The sequence below is a fragment of the Lissotriton helveticus genome, chromosome 3_1 (assembly GCF_964261635.1).
Source record: "Lissotriton helveticus chromosome 3_1, aLisHel1.1, whole genome shotgun sequence".
In the NCBI taxonomy this organism is placed as follows: domain Eukaryota; kingdom Metazoa; phylum Chordata; class Amphibia; order Caudata; family Salamandridae; genus Lissotriton; species Lissotriton helveticus.
In genome coordinates, this window is record NC_136061.1 from 270,602,048 (window position 1) to 270,619,526 (window position 17,479).

The 17,479-nt window shown below is 42.1% G+C and overlaps 1 protein-coding gene across 2 annotated transcripts in view; it reads right to left on the bottom strand.

Annotated features, from left to right (window-relative positions):
* The window catches only part of DHRS11 (dehydrogenase/reductase 11), a 554,518-nt gene that overhangs the window by 235,347 nt on the left and 301,692 nt on the right, over nt 1–17,479 (bottom strand). Inside the window, exon 4 of one of the 2 annotated variants that reach the window (XM_078679784.1) lies at nt 15,645–15,774. The exons of the other annotated variant lie outside the window; for it this stretch is intronic. Within the exon in view, the coding sequence (XP_078535910.1) occupies nt 15,645–15,774 (130 nt within the window). The remainder of the gene's footprint in view (nt 1–15,644; nt 15,775–17,479) is intronic. 2 annotated transcript variants of the gene reach the window in all.

Here is a 17,479-nt window from a genome sequence, read left to right on the forward strand (position 1 = left end):
GTAGACGAGGGTGCCTGTGAGGGTGGAGTTAGGGTCTGTGTGGATCTGGAAATGCATGTGTTCGGCGGTGCTGAGCGTATCGTCAGTGCTAGTCGAGACCCTGATGCTGTTCTTGTGGACGATGGCGATTCCTCCTCCGACTCTGTTGGTGCGGTCTCTGTGGGTGATCTTGTAGCCGTCTGGGATGGCTTTGGCGATGTCGTGTGCGGAGGAGTCGTTAAACCAGGTCTCTGTCAGGAAGGCGACGTCCAGGGATAATGTGTCAAGCAGTTCCCAGAGCTCAACGGCATGCTTGCGTGCGCAGCAGGTGTGCAGTAATATGCATCGGAGGTGGTTGAGGTCTTTCTTGGCGGGTTGTTTGTCGGCTCTGAGGCTGGTGTAGCTGCAGTTCCGGTAGGTGAAGGGGCCGTGTATGCGTTTCGGGGCAGCCTTGAAGCAGGTGTGGCTCCGTTCAGAGTTGAGAGCGTGCAGAGTGCTGGCGTCGTAGTGGCGGCGGTCGTCGTGGTGGGTGCGGGGGTCAGGGGTTCTGGCGCTGGGCGCGGTCCAGGCATGGACGGGCGCAGTGGCCGGCATATATGGGGAGGTTGGAGGGAGAAGCAGGTGGGAGGCAGGGGCAGCGAATGGGCAGTGGGCCTTCACGGGGGCAGGGCCACATGGGAAGCAACGGCGAGAGCGGTGAGGGACAAAGAAGGTAACAGAAAGGTAATGGGGCACAAAATCGAGGGAAAAACGAGTGGCACTGAAGGCAAAAGGGCACACAAAACGAGTGGAACAGAAGGCAAAAGGGACACAAACGAGGGGCAAACAAGTGGCGCAGAAGGGCACAAAAAAACGAGAGGGCAGAAGGGCACAAAAAATTAGTGGAACAGAAGGCAAAAGAGGCACAAAAACAGGGAAAAACGAGTGGCACAGAGGGCAGAAGGGCACAAAAAACAAGTGGAACAGAAGGCAAAAGAGGCACAAAAACAGGTAAAAACGAGTGGCGCAGATGGGCACAAAAAACGAGTGGAACAGAAGGCAAAAGGGGGACAGAAACAAGGGAAAAAACAAGTGGCGCAGAAGGGCACAAAAAAACGAGTGGAACAGAGGGCAGAAGGGCACAAAAATGAGGGAAAAATCAAATGGCGCAGAAGGGCACAAAAAACGAGTGGAACAGAAGGCAAAAGGGGCACAAAAACTGGGAAAACGAGTGGCACAGAGGGCAGAAGGGCACAAAAAACAAAAGGAACAGAGGGCAGAAGGGCACAAAAAACGAGTGGAACAGAGGACAGAAGGGCACAAAAAAACGAGTGGACCAGAAGGTAAAAGGGGCAAAAAACGAGGGAAAACGAGTGGCACAGAGTGCAGAAGCGCACAAAAGAACGAGTGTAACAGAGAAGGGCACAAAAACGAGTGGAATAGAAGGCAAAAGGGGCATAAAAACGAGAGAAAAACGAGTGGCATCGAGGGCATAAGGGCTCAAAGAAACGAGCGGAACAGACGACAGAAGGGCACAAAAACGAGGTAAAACAAGTGGCACAGACGGAAGAAGGGCACACAAAATGAGTGGAACAGAAGGCAAAAGAGGCACAGAAACAAGAGAAAAACAAGTGGCACAGAGGGCAGAAGGGCACAAAAAAACGAGTGGAACAGAAGGCAAAGGGGCACAAAAACGAGGGAAAAAACGAGTGGCACAGAAGGCAGATGGGCACAAAAAACAAGGGGAACAGAGGGCAGAAGGGCACAAAAAATGAGTAGAACAGAAGGCAAAAGGGGCACAAAAACGAGAGGAAAACGAGTGGCACAGAGGGAAGAAGGGCACAAAAAAACGAGTGGAACAGAGGGCAGAAGGGCACGAAAAACGAGTGGACCAGAAGGTAAAAGGGGCACAAAAACAAGGGGAAAACGAGTGGCGCAGAAGGGCACAAAAACGAGGGAAAACGAGTGGCAAAGAGGGCAGAAGGACACAAAAGAACGAGTGTAACAGAGAAGGGCACAAAAAAATGAGTGGAACAGAAGCCAATGGGGCACAAAAACGATGGAAAAAAAACGAGTGGCACAGACGGCAGATGGGAACAAAAAGGCAAAAGGGGCACAAAAACTGGGAAAAACGAGTGGCACAGAGGGCAGAAGGGCACAAAAAACAAAACGAACAGAGGGCAGAAGGGCACAAAAAACGAGTGGAAAATAGGCAAAAGGGGCACAAAAACGAGGGAAAAACGAGTAGCACAGAGGGCAGAAGGGCACAAAAGAACAAGTGTAACAGAGAAGGGCACAAAAAACGAGTGGAACAGAAGCCAAAGGGGCACAAAAATGATGGAAAAAAACAAGTGGCACAGAAGGCAGATGGGCACAAAAAAACGAGTGGAACAGGAGGCAAAAGGGGCACAAAAACAAGGGGAAAACGTGTGGCACAGAAGGCAAAAGGGCACAGAAATACCAGAAAAACGAGTGGCACAGAGGCAAAATACCGAACACAGAAATACTGGGGCAGCTAAGAACAGAAGGCAGAATGGGCAGAGAGGCACAGGGGCAGCGAGGGGAACAGAAGGGAAAACCGGGCAGAGACACGGGGGCAGCGAGGGGAACAGAAGGGAAAACTGGGCAGAGACACGGGGGCAGCGAGGGGTATAGCAGGAAAGACCGGGCAGAGAGAGCACAGGGACATGGAGGGGAACAGCGGGAAGAAAAAGGAGCACGGACAGGTAGCGGGGGAAGACAGACAACAGCAGTCATAGACACAACAATGAAAATACAGGCAATACAATAAAAGCAATAAAGTGCAGGATGAACAAACCTACCTACGGCCTACCACTTGCCACCAGGGACGAGGCGCAGGTAGTAGCCTGCGGGTGTTGGAGGGCCTCGAACTTCCTCAGCAACGGCAGCTGGGGCAGGGAGACACAGGCGGTGCTGTGCGGAGGGGGAGCGACCTACCTGGTGGGGTCAAGGCTATGTCAGAGCCTGCTCTAGTCTGCTGCTTTAAGTATACAATATTGTTGAATGTTTGTCAAGTGTTTGCTCCATCTTTTAGCAGTGACCACACTAAACACATGGATGGATGGATGAATAGATAGATGGATGGATTTTTTAACTGATGAATGGATATTTCAACTGACGTCTGTTTGGGTTCTGAAGTAAATGTGGATGAGAGGGTCGATTGGCCGGTGGGCAGGTAATTGGATAGATGGACAGTTGAGTGGACATACAGATTAACAGGCAGATGGCTAAAAGCGCAGCAGGACAAATAATAAACTAATCAGGAGATATTAATAATCAAGCCTTAGTCAACATTGAAGTAAAGAGCTGTAAAAAGAGACGTCTACACAAACTTGACCTTTCCCGATGCACTCACTTGATTTCAGATTATGCAACATTTTCTACTTGACGGATGATAATAAACAACGGGAGAAGCGGTGGTAATAAGCAGCAGAGTTTTACGGCTGTAGCTGGGAGATGAATAATGATTTAGTGTTCATCTGGGCCAGACACAGGCTCACTAATCATGAAGAGTCTCATTAAGGTCACTGTAATGCCATTGGGCTGGGCAGACATTGAAATATAAACTCACAGTAATTGGTTGCCATGTCCACACAGTGCATTCATCAAGTGAGCGGACAGCAGCGCAGACACCGAGCGGTGCCGGGGCAGAACAGCGGGCCCTGGCCGATAGACACGCCACCCTAGCGTGGAAGAGGTGTTAAGAGGATAACCTTGAGGTTCGCAAACGCCGGAAGAGTGAGAGAACATCAGATGTTACACATACGTTGAAAGCCCATCCAGGGTCTAGTGCAGAGTGACACTGGCGCAGTGTTTGATTGAAGGGTACTGGAAACGTAACAATTTCTACGGGATTGTTTAAAGTATCAAATAACGTTTTACAACTTTGATTTGAAACGGTGTTAGATATTCTAGGTCAGCGGCTTACAAAACAAGCATGCGCGCCTCGCGCTCAAAGTAAAAAAAGAAAACAATTTTGACAAGAGGCAGGAGGGGGAGGGGAGAGAGGAGGGGGCCTGTGCCTGTTTCCCATGCAGGAGTGAGCAGGAACCATCTGTTAATTACAAACAGATGGTTTGAAAGCTCGCTCCTGCGAGGGAATCGCCAAACGTGCACGCGTTGCCATTCAAAGCAATGCAATGCGTGCACGTTTTTGACTGTAAAACTGAATTGATTACTAAAGGTCTTTTTCCTATGCAGCACATGTGCACTGGGTAGGCGAGACCTAAAAAGGGGCCTGTCTGCATACAATGCTCCCATGAATGTGATATATTGGCATTCAAAAGTTATGAAATAACTGATATGATAGTTTCCAGTCCTGTTACTAGGTGGTAGGATAACCGCAAGCGGGGCACTAGAAAACCAGAATGTAATGTACTAGTGATGTACTGAATCAGGGATGGGCAGCATGTAGATTGGCATTGAAAATTATTTTTTTCTGCTATTTTAAAACAGATTTTTTCCATTCAACTTTTTTACTCATTATATCATTACTCTATGTGGTATTTGTAATGTTATTTTATTTAACACGGTTTGCGTATAGAGCAGTGTTCACAAATTTCTCTTGGCTGTTGTTGGGAGATCAAAGAGTCATGGCTGATTGCACATTACACCTTTCTACCTGGCCAGTGTGAATGTGGTCAACAGCATCTGTTGGTAGTGGGTCTTCCTTTCGGCAGTGAACCATTGGGGGAGGAGAAGTGGGGAGAACAAGTCTTGGAACCCTTGACAGGAGGAGTGGGGAATCGGAATTTAACCGCTGCAGTAATTATAGCCTATTCTGAGTTCACGGGGCATAACATGCACATTTTGTTCCTTCTAACACTAAAACCCGCATGTCCCAGTACTTTCTAGGCATTTATCCTTTTGCCGAAATTTACTTGAGCAAATTTGCAGTGGTGCAAAGTTACCCTGTAATACCTCTCTGTGTCCCCGCGTCTTCCATCCAGTATCCCCTTACCTGTTTCCCTGTCCCCTTGACAGCCTTCTTATCTTGGTAACCCCCTCACCCACACCTTCCTGTAAAAGCATGCCTCCTTGTTGATGAACCTTCCTCATTCCCTCACCTCTATGTCCCACTTTATGAATCTTCTCCAGCTTACATCTCGCTTTCCCAGCTTAGTGTCTCAGTCTCCCTACTCCAAGCGCACCTTCCTTTAGCTAGTGTCTGTGTATTCCTTGTCCCGGTACATGCACCTCCTCATGTACCGTCCGACTGGCCATTGTCCCAATGCAAGTGCTGTTCTACCCCAGTTTGATGTATTTGTTATCTTAGGGTTTGTATATTTCCCACCCTGTGTCAATGCATTTTCTCCTCCCATTGGCAGCATGCTCCCCTCCCCAGATAGGTATAATGCCAGGTTGAATGTATTTACCTTCCTGCCTTTAATAAGGTATTTTCCACGCCTTCTTATATTTGTCCATTAAGAGTGCATTTACTGGGCTGGTGTTAGAATATTTCCAAAGTCCATGTGTGGGTCTCCCAGTCCAGTAACGAGTCTTCCTCTGTCACAATTTCACTGTGTTTCTTGTGTAAGGGTCAATGTCATCTCTGTCTCGTTGCAATGTCCTAATGGCAGTGTTTTGTGTCCGATGTAAGTGTGTTCCCGGCCCTATTGTTCCATGTCCTTGCAAAGGTGAGTACAAGGCCTGACAAGCACCCTTTACAATAACAAGGGAGAAATTCTAAAAATTAAACAGCTTTTAAAACAAAAATAAAACAAAGGGAAGAATGTCTGTAGTGAATTAGATATACAATACAAAAATAAAAGGTTAAATGTAGAAAGCATGTTTAATTCAAATGTAAGAACTTAAAATGTTTTATTCGAAGCATGGTGCTGCATTTTCAGTTGCAACTGGATTTTTTTTGGCCTAGATTCCGGAGCGTACTTAATCAGCGCCTATAACATCACAGTACCAGTGCGGGTGCATTTAATTTCCTGTCCTGGTGCGGCCACCCCTTTGTTCCACCATGCGTGTTTGTCATTCCCTGTTGGTGAGTCTATAGTCACAGATCGAAGAATTCCCCGGCACCATGCCCGTATGTTCTACGCCTGTATAAATGATTTCCCTCTTGTTTTATGGTAGCCCATGTTCCTGGGTTGCTTTGTTGCCTATCTCAGTGTGTGCATTTCTGCATAATTCCCGAGATCTGGATTCCCCAATAATGCTTTAAAAAAAAATCTCTTTATTAAATTTTATAGCAAAGGAATACTGCCTTATCTCAACATATGTATGTCAGCTGCGGCATCAAGCAGCTGGTCCATGCTTTGCATTACATGATGCAACAGCACATCTATCAACTGGATTTTCATAAAGAAAATCATTCAATATCTATAAATAATCTTCTTATTAATATCACAAGCGTGTCATCTGTATATTGATACACAATACTCCCCTTACGGCGTCTACAATCGGAAGGGAAAAACAGGGTATTTACATATATTCTCAAATCAATCAGATTTTCTGCCAGCTTTTTTTTTCTTTATTATTTCTTTTAAGTTCACCTCCTTCCAGCACCTCTGTAAAGTAGTCTTCAAATTTGGAGGCTAGGTGATGCTACACTGAAATGAATACCACTGAAGCCAATTTATGTTTCATTTAATCTCTTTCAGAATGTGCAATTTTTTGTGAATGAGAGGCAACATCAATTAGTCCATAATAAAAAACTGTACAATCAGATTGACAAAGAGAATCTTGTGTAGGTATTCTTCTTTTATTTTCAGTTGTGTTACTTGATATGCACAAAACAGAATCAGCCAAAGCGTTTCACCCACAGGATGGGCTTCTTCAGGGCTGTAAAAGCATACAATATTTTGTTTGCGTATCAGTATTATGGATAAAAGTACATACCGGAATATCACATATAGGTTGCTCCGATAGATTAAGAGAGGACAGGAGAGAGGTAGAGAGGAGACAGGGAAAAAGAGGGTAGTGCTAGTGTATGGAGTGAGGATGGTGAAGGCTTTAGTGTAGGTGACCTAGCCAAGGAGTAGTGCAACTGTTTTGGAGCGTGAAAGGGTCCCAGAGATGTCCTAGCAAATGCTGAACACTCTTAGTGATTTTTATACCTGTTTTTTATATATTGTGAGAGTGAAAGTGATGGCAAAAGGAACTTGATTGGGTGTGCAAGAGTGCCGCTCAGAGTATCACATTCCAAAATCGGTCGTTTAGGAGCAGAGCAAATAGCCCATGTCGCATGCAGAGAGCGTACGCTTAGACTAGCTTACCAAGGTTGTAGATGGTGTGCGTACTTCGTCAAGGATTGGTCATTAACATCGGGATGAGTATAAAATCTGAAAAAGTGTATGTGAACACCAATCAGAATTCGTACTGTTGTGTATACTGAGACAAAACTCTTGTTTCTTAAGTATGAAAGACATACCTTTGTAGAGTTGCACAAGCTCCAGTGTTGGAGAGTATTCTGTATTGGAAGAAGGGACCTGGAATAGAACAAGTCAATGATCAGGGGGTGTCCGGGCTTTTGTGCGCTAAAGCCTCGCATGAACGTATGCTAGTCGTACAAAGAATGCGATCGGTTCGTCACAAACAGCGTCAATCCGAAGGCTCTGCAAAATGGCAGTGACAGGCGGTATGGAAAGTGACACATGAGGTATTTGCAAAAACGGGTTGAGCAGATAATGTCAACGTCACCGTAACATGTCATGTAACATTTACTCGGTGACGTTGACATTATCCGCTCAACCAGTTTTGCAAATACCTCATGGGTCACTTTCCATACCGCCTTTCACTGCCATTTTGCAGAGAATTCCGAATGACACGATTTGTGACGCACCGATCGCACTCTTTGTACGAATAGCATAAGTTCATGTGAGGCTTTAGAGCACAAAAGCCCGGACACCCCCCTGATCATTGACTTGTTCTATTCCAGGTTCCTTCTTCCAATACAGAATACTCTCCAACACGGGAGCTTGTGCAACTCTACAAAGGTATGTCTTTCATACTTAAGAAACAAAAGTTTTGTCTCAGTATACACAACAGTACGAATTCTGATTGGTGTTCACATACCCTTTTTCAGATTTTATACTCATCCCGATGTTAATGACCAATCCTTGACGAAGTACGCACACCATCTACAACCTTGGTGAGCTAGTCTAAGCGTACGCTCTCTGCATGCGACATGGGCTCGGCTCCTAAACAGCAGATTTTGGAGTGTGATACTCTGAGAGGCACTCTTGCACACCCAATCAAGTTCTTTTTGCCATCACTTTCACTCTCACAATATATAAAAAACAGGTATAAAAATCACTAAGAGTGTTAAGCATTTGCTGGGACATCTCTGGGACCCTTTCATGCTCCAAAACAGTTGCACTACTCCTTGGCTAGGTCACCTACACTAATGCCTTCACCATCCTCACTCCATACACTAGCACTACCCTCTCTTTCCCTTTCTCCTCTCTCCTGTCCTCTCTTAATCTATCGGAGCAACCTATATGTGATATTCCGGTATGTACTTGTATCCAAAATACTGATACGCAAACAAAATATTGTATGCTTTCACAGCCCTGAAGAAGCCCATCCTGTGGGCGAAACGCATTGGCTGATTCTGTTTTGTGCATATCAAGTAACACGACTGAAAATAAAAGAATACCTACACAAGATTCTCATCGTCAATCTGATTGTACAGTTTTTATTATGAACTAATTGATGTTGCCTCTCATTCACAAAAAATTGCTATTGTTTTCTATGATCTACCAGCAGCAGGTCATTTAAGGTGGGCAATATATGATATATTATCTCGTGACTAGTCTTGGTGGTGCTGTCCGTCAGAACCCAGCTGTTTTTTCTCCACAAAAGATACTCTTTCAGAATGTGGGCTAAATCCCTCACACAGTGCCATTGCGCTGGTATAAATGTAGCTTCAGTGTGGCACATTTTTTTTAACTCTTTTTGTTAACAAAGCTCATGTTCACAGTCATCATACAGGTGTGTTGAAAAAGCAGATAGGATATCAACATTATCTGGTACAAACTCAGGCAAAGCTTGACAATGCAAGGACTGGAATACACTTAATCCCCCTCCCCCTCCCCACCCCGCTCGGCAAGGTACCTCCGCCACGGCCCCCATACCCTCTTCCACTCCTTTATACACCCCCTGGACTTATATATCGTTTCCTTAGCCCTTTGACACCAGTCCAGATCTCGCAGCCATTGGTCCCATTGCGGAGGGTGCCTGCGCCCCCCAGCAACTGGTGACGTTGCGTTTCGCCACTCCAGCTGCCATGGCCAACCAAATCTCATATCAGGACCAGTCCGTGGGCCCTTTAATTATGAGCAAGAACCATCTGGGCTCCACCGGGACCGGCAACCCCACCACTGTTGCCATTGTGCGTGCCACATTAGTCCAGTAGGGTACTATGTGCGGGCATTCCCAGAGAATGTGGTAGAACTTCCCCTCTTCCTGACATCCCCTCACACACAGCGGAGACTGGCTCCTGCCCCATGCGAACAGGTGCGTACGCGGGTAATGCACCCGGTGCAAGATCTTTAGTTGAACAAGGCGGAACCTGGTCCTAATCGATACTTTAAGGGGACTCTGCAGGGCCTCCTGACAATCCTCTTCCTCTAATTCTCCTATCCTTCACCCATCTCTCACGCAGAGACACCAACGGGTTGGGCATGTTATTTATGAGCTTTCGGTAGATGGTGGTCATGGGCTTTTCGGGAATGGGATCAAGGAGGAGCCCGTCCTCCATGGGAGAGTATTCTGGGACCGCAGTGTGGCACATTTGATGCACCTATTCACACTTTTTGCATTAATCATATGCAATTGAACAGGCATCAAGTGCGTTCAGGGAGGGACATGAAATTGGCCAAGTTTCACGTTGGTATTGCATAAATCTTTTCCATGTGAAGACATACTCCCACCCCGCCTCAGTCAATTCCTCTGAGCGTCGATGTTGGTCCTCCTGGTCCTAGAGAGAATCTCTCTCTTTCTTTCTCTAGTGTGTGCAGTCACGTGTAGAGTTGAATGCAGCTGTGTGCAGTGTCAGCAAGACAGGTGCTCAAACCCTACAAGAAGTGTTTGCAGGTTAATTTGTCAACAGTGTGAATAAAATACCACAACTACGAAGGATTAATTTTCAGACAAAGGTGCTTGGGATCCCTGGCAAATCTGCACTTTATTTCTATATAACTATCAAACAAGTTGGCTGACCAAACCTTTAAATAAAATGCCTATGGCAAATAGTTTTATTTTAACCCATTTCCAGACATTCCGTGCCCTTTTGTTTCGCTCTTGCAACTTCTCTTTGTGACGCAGTCTTTCTCTTTCTCCATCTAGGCAAATTCTGATGCAAAAAAATAAGTGCTGTTACCCCTCCCCCTCCCACTGGCAACCACCGCCTCAAATTAAGCACGGAAGTCACCCTAAAAGTATCTCTAGATTTTAAGATAATTTCATACCGCAAAGCTTCTAATTGTGGTATAAATTCCATCTAGAATGGCTCCGTTGGTATTCATTTCTCTCGAAATCCTAGCAACAAAGTGATTAAACAGAGATCTTTGAGGGTGAGTCATGGTGTAGTCACCATTCCTTAAGGCTAGTATTATTCAAAGATTTTGATTGAAGTCTGAACCCGAAAAATTGGGCCTTTGCTAGTGCATTTAATACCCAACGCTTCTGACTGGAGTGAAATGCGTCAAGGAAAGGCAACAAAGGACTGTGCACCATATGGAGTTTCAAGAAAGAATGTGTCTTTTGTGAGTGTGATCTAATGGCATAGCAATCGCTTCGAAAAATATAAATAGAATTATTGCAAAGTATTCAAAACAAAACTGTTATGTTAAATGAAAAACTGCATTGAAAATCAATAAACAGATTTTGTGAATACAAATTATAGAAAGGTGTGTATATATATATATGTGACCACTAATAAAAAACATACCATTATAAGCCGACAGAATCAAAGCTACAACAATTTGATCGGAAAACTTAAAGCTGATAAAAATGTGATTGTGAAACAGGCGGACAAAGGGGGAAACATCGTCCTTTGGCATCGGGATAATTATGTGAAAGAAGCTGAATCACAACTGGGTGACCTGGATTGTTACAAAAAAAGCAATCTCACTGCAATAAAAACAGCTTGGTCGGAGCTAAATTCTAAATTAATGGTATGGAGGAGTGGCGGACTCATTTCTAATGACGAATTTAAGTATCTAAAGAAAGACTGTCCGGTGATACCTACCCTATACTTATTGCCAAAAGTTCACAAGAATTCATCAATGCCACCTGGAAGACAAATTATTTTGGCAATAAATAGCTCCACAGAAAATATTTCTAAATACATTGATTTTTTCTTACAGGAATGGGTGAAAATATTACCTTCTTATGTGAGAGATACAACAGATTTTATCTGTAAGCTGAACAATCTTGAATGGAATGACAATTATATCTTAATGACACTAGACGTTACCTCCTTGTATACGTCTATAAGGCATTGTGATGGCATAAAAGCCGCTGAGCACTATTTATCCAAACGTCCAGAGAATTGTTCCAGCCATAATCGTATGATTTCAGGCATGTTAAAACTCTGTTTGGAAAAGAATTACTTCATTTTAATGGAAAGATTTACCAGCAATTGAGAGGTGTGACCATGGGGGTTTGCTTCTCCCCCAGCTTCGCGTGCTTGCACATGGGCTGTGGGAGGAGCGGGTCCTCATGGGTTCACACAGTGACATCATGAGAACCAATGTCATGCTATACTTGAGATATATTGACGATCTCTTTTTAGTTTGGAAGGGCTCGAAATCTAGTGCTGAGGAGTTTGTTAAATTGTTGAACATGAATTCTTTAAATTTGCAATTTACTTCTCACATAGACAATGTCTCTGTTAATTTTTTGGACGTAGAGGTATTCGTTAAGAATCAGAAACTAGAGACTAGACTACATAGAAAAATAACTGCGGGTAACACAGTACTCCATGCCACAAGCCAACATCCGCGCCACCTCATCAACAGCATCCCCTATGGGGAGATGCTGAGATTGAGAAGAATTTGCAGCGCGGATAGTGATTGTGAAGCTGCACAACAGGAGAGTAAGAAACGTTTCCTAGAAAGGGGTTATAAAGAAAGTGTCCTTGATAAAGCAATCAGAAGAACTAGAGCCAAAACAAGAGAGGAGGCTCTAATCCCGAAAACCAAGGAACCAGTAATCAACACTGGCAGCCCACATATAAATTCTAGAGTCATAGTCCCCTTTTGTCAACAGCATACAGAGATCAAAAAGATTTTCCTCAGAAATTGGAACCTGGTAAAAGGGGATCCAATCATTGGGGGTGATGTCTCCATAAGACCAGAAATCACCTTCCGTAAGTCTCCAACCATGGCGGACGCCCTGGTTAGTAACAACTTAGAGACAATCCTGTCCGGTACATGGGAGGCCCTAAACAAAGGCTTCAGAAAATGTGCCTTCTGTAAAGCTTGCCGCTATGGGGTAAACAAAACTCATTATATAAGCCCATTTAGGGAGAAACCTATACCCATCACTAAACGCCTGACTTGTAAGATGGAGTTTGTAGTTTACGTTTTACAGTGCCCGTGCGGCTTAAATTATATAGGCAGCACGCGGCCCTCGGCACATAAACGCATACTCCAACACATCAGAGCGATAACTAGCAAGGATCAGTCCTACCCGGTGGCACGCCATTTTGAATCATTGCACAACAGGGACCCCAGTAGTCTTCAATATTATCTAGTTGATACGGTACTACCGTTAAAGCAGGGAGGAGATAGAGAGGGCAAGTTACGCCTCTTGGAGACTAGATACATCTTAGAAATGAACAGCAAGAGTCCGGCTGGACTCAATGACCGGGAAGACTTGTACACCTGTTTAAAGGAACTATGATACTTTGTTAGTGCAATATCTTCACTTGCCAGCTTCATTAATATTGGATTAGCTAATACACACAATTTTGTTTGCTTCAGTTGATTCCTTTCCCCCTGTTGGGTGTAGGTAGTTGCCCTTGATCAAGTTCTGTTTAAGGATGCCAAGTATACCCCGGCTGATGCTTTAAAATCATCTGAGCACAGCCATCAAGTAACTATATGAATTTTTAAGGCTCCGGTATCCCTAACTTCCATTTTTTCTGTGAAATGGTTTTGAAAATAAATTTCGTTATTATTGATAATTTTATCAATTCTGTGGCACGGGCACTTTATTTTATTTTTACACATTAGATATATTTCACAGCTGCTCTTGAGGGCCTTTGCACCAAAGAAGATAAAATAGGCGATGGAGGCATATCTGCGGCTTGGTTACGTTGCTTCTTTGTGCTTATCCAAGAATCATTCTATATAATCATTTGATTATCATGTACAGATTAAGCAATTTGAACAATTGGATATTTATTTCCCACAGGATATGTATACATGACTAATTTTAATGTGTATATATGTATATAAAAAGATGTTTTTTATATATAGACTAGCATATTTTTGATATTTATATATATATAATTATGTGTTTTTGATAACAGATTGTATATAGATATATATTTTTTGATAACTTTGATATTTTAGTTATTTATATCCAAATGTAATTAATTGTGTACATGAAATGGGGATGAAATGAAATTCCATGTCCTGGATTTTACATGTCAATATATGTGGGATCGGAGTCATTGGGCACTAAGCCCTTAATTCTGTTTCAAATTGACGAAACGTTTGAGAAAAAGAGAATTATATATGCACTGGTCACTTTAAATAAGTTTAATATGCCGCGCCCCCATTTGGGATTATTTAAGACTCTCTTTTGTTTCATTGCACGTCATGTGATCAAGCCTCGTTTGGGAGGTGAAACGCGTTATGGCGGATGGCTGGTGTTATACTTGCACAATAAATCACTGAAGAATCAGCACAAAACTTGGGCTTACTCGCGTTATTCTTTTGAAAAGGATGGTGTTTGTGAATAACGGTTTCGTTATATATATATATATATATATATATATTTATTTTTTTTTGTTGAGGAATTGATATTCCCAATTAAAGCATAGGGTCAAAATTGAAAAATTATAAGAAAAGAGAAATATTTTTCCCAAATATTTTTCCCAATAATACACAAATGAGAACCAATGCAATGAAATGGAAAGCCTAGTGATTACTGCAAAGTGACACGTTAAAATATGGCCGCCACCTTTCAGACAATTGTGCTTTAATGGTTAACACTGTGTCCATTTATTGTTTCTACTATCACTGAATGGTGTATTTGAATGCAAATGAAATGGTGGAAAAACATCGTGAACAAGGGAGCTTGACTCCCGAAACGCGTCGATGTAGTTTGTCATCTTTTAATTTGATAAAAGGACTTTCAACCCAACTTTGGAGTGCCGGATGATTATCTAATGTACACGGGATAATCCTATAATCAATATATATATATATATATTTTTTACAAAACCGCTTGAATAATCACAAAACATTAAAAATTTCAATGTCAACTCTGCCTTTTGTATATTTGGTACAGAATGCAGCCCCAGACTGAAATGTATATCATCTTTTTAGGGGACTCACAATTTACCACACTTTTGGTGTAAGTAACACAAGAGCACCTGAAGTCACTTAGGGCACTCAGGTAAAGCAACGGATAAACTACTTAAATATCATTGATCTTATAGGTTTTTTATTTAATTACAGGGAAGATAGCCAGTGACAAATAATTACCATCGTCATGTCTATTTCATTGCTGTTGTGGAATTGGAAGAGGCATTTAAATGTTTATACAATCATATCCAGCAACACTAAAATGAATCTTTTTGCATTCTGAGCTGACGCGCCAAACATTTTTAGGCCTGAAATCTCATCACACCTAACTGGGAAAACTCATTCTGCCTAAATCTCCAATACAGTGTTCAGAATGCAGAAGGTGTGAAACCCAATATAGCTGATTTGCTGTTTTCACATCAAAAGGTAATGTAGTTCAAAATAACCCATCTGAACAAACCATGGCTAAGGGGTTGGATTATCGGAGGTGCATGTGGGATCTATCTCTACGACTACTTGCACTACCTGCGCTGTGAGTATACAGTATACTTCCATTCTTAATGTTTGTAATTTGCAAATGGACAAGATGTTCCTGCTCGGGTAACACCAAAAGTAGGTATAACAAGAGTTTTCCTGGAGGATTTACATTGCAAAAGGTCTACTCATGTTAATCATTGCTTAGATTACCCTTACAAATCTTAAATGCACACTAATGTAATTCAAAATGAAACCAAATAGTTCACCTTTAATAAAAAAATAATGATAATTTAACGTACTAAATACTGTGTCAATTTTTAGTACTTCATGCTCAAAAGTATGTGCAAATAAAAAGGAAATGAGGATGGTCATTTGAGAAACACTTAAAACTTGTATCTGTTTTGTAGTGCCTTTACAGATTACTACCTGCAAACCGTACTCTGAGGCACCCTATTTAAACTCGCATATGGCAAACTTGCATTAAAAGTATGCAAACCATTTCCCTGTTTTTTGTTTCTGAAATGTTTGGATATTGAGCAAGTCCTGAAACAGAGGTAAACTGCTTAGGACCAAACTGCTTTCTAACAAAGGCAAAAAAGTGAGAAATGTTTTCCGTGAGAAGAAGCCAATGAAAAATAAGAAAATGAATAAGATTCTGTTGAGAGAACTCCCAAAGAAAATGTCACTTACTGTTGCCCTAATATGAGTCTTTGCTTCTCTAAGTTCTTGCCGCAGTCCCTCTGTCAATGCTGTTATAGCAAACTTGGTTGCAGTATAGAAGTGGGTCTCTGGTGACGATATCACCCTATGTCCAGACATACTGGGAAGAAACAAACATGATGCACCTCAGAAGCAAGAATAGCAATATATTGATTAAAATGGTCAATCCAAAAATGAACACAGATGAATACATACCTAAACTACACGATGAATAAACAAGGATCTTCTCCCGATGAATTATGAGATGGTAAGATAGGATTAGAATAGTTATGTTTGTGAAATCACACTAGATATATTTTTAAGTCACATGATTTAGGATGATTCTTCTCAATATTGGATTCTTGGCAACAGATGGCAATATTTTTCACCCTTCCAAACGTGAAACAAGTAAACAAACCCAGCTACAAACAGGTTGCTTTTTAAAACCTTAAAGTGAAATTTGTAATAACAAAATAAAAACATACACAGAAAAGAAATATGATTATATCTCAGATGTCAGTGTTCAGTATGCTGCTGATGTTAGTCTGTCTAGTTTTGCAGCTACAACAATTGAAAATAATATTATAATAAAAGCTAAACAATTGTAAACAAAGTTATAAAAGGGAAACTTTGGGTGTAAAGAATAAATCTTCCATCCATAGTTCATACAAGTAAGAAAGCCCTTCAACCTTGAGCTTTCATAAAAACAATAGTGCAAGCAGTACAAATGAGGCTGCCATATATGGACACTATATAAAGAACAATAATACAACATTATCTTAAGCCTGATAGAGGAAAAGTTATACAATAAAGATTCAAGTGATCACCATTCAATCGTCCAGGCACACAGCATCTGGATGTTTAAAATACAATATAGGAATTTATGTGTATACACATACAGTTCGTATAAAAGAAGTGTGCACATACATTATTGCCGATTACTTTGTGCTTTTAACAATGTGAAGAAAAAGACACAGACGTGTATTTATATTGAGATGGCCATCCAGCAAATGCATAACAGCTTGCTTTTCTTTGAAGAAAATACGGTACATTGGTCAGTAAACAGAGACGTTTGCTAATGGTTTAAGAACACGACATCAAGAAAAAGAAAGCATACTGTTTTTGTGGCTCATGTTTGATGTCCACAGATCCTTTTGCAAAGTTGAGTGACATATGTCTCACAAATACCGGCTACTCTTCTTAGCCACGAAAAATAACAGACCTATTTATCATATGTTTTTTGGTAACTGTTGGACTTCTGTAACAATGATTGTTTTATGTGTTTCTCCTTTCCTCTGCAATACCACCCTTCAAAGAGGCATGTAGCCATTCATTTAATGATGCATATTTCTGGTATCTAATCGCCAGCAGAAAAGCAACCTCAACTGATTTTTTCCAATCAATAGGAACAGGACAACCCTCACATTTGCACAGCACTGCTACCTCATAGAAGGAGGAGGTCAAATAGCTATTGAGTCCTTATTTCAGTTACGCTTAGCTTCCATCCATTTAGAACTTTTACAATTGCTTTTTGGGTAAGAGATGGGTAAAATAGGACACTTGTGGGACTGTAGGACAATTGTAGGACTGCAGAACCATTAGTTCAATTTCAAGAATTTATAAGTGAAGCTAACGTACATTAGAAAGATTTCTTTCACTCATATAAAAACTGCACATTTCCATTCTTTACTCTATAACAGGAAGGAGACGGACACATGCAAATTGCTATCTTAAGAAACTATGGGTGATATCTTCTATCCAAAATAAAATAATAACACCAAATACAGAGTACCATTAATGGTGAGGCTACACAGACTCCCAAATGT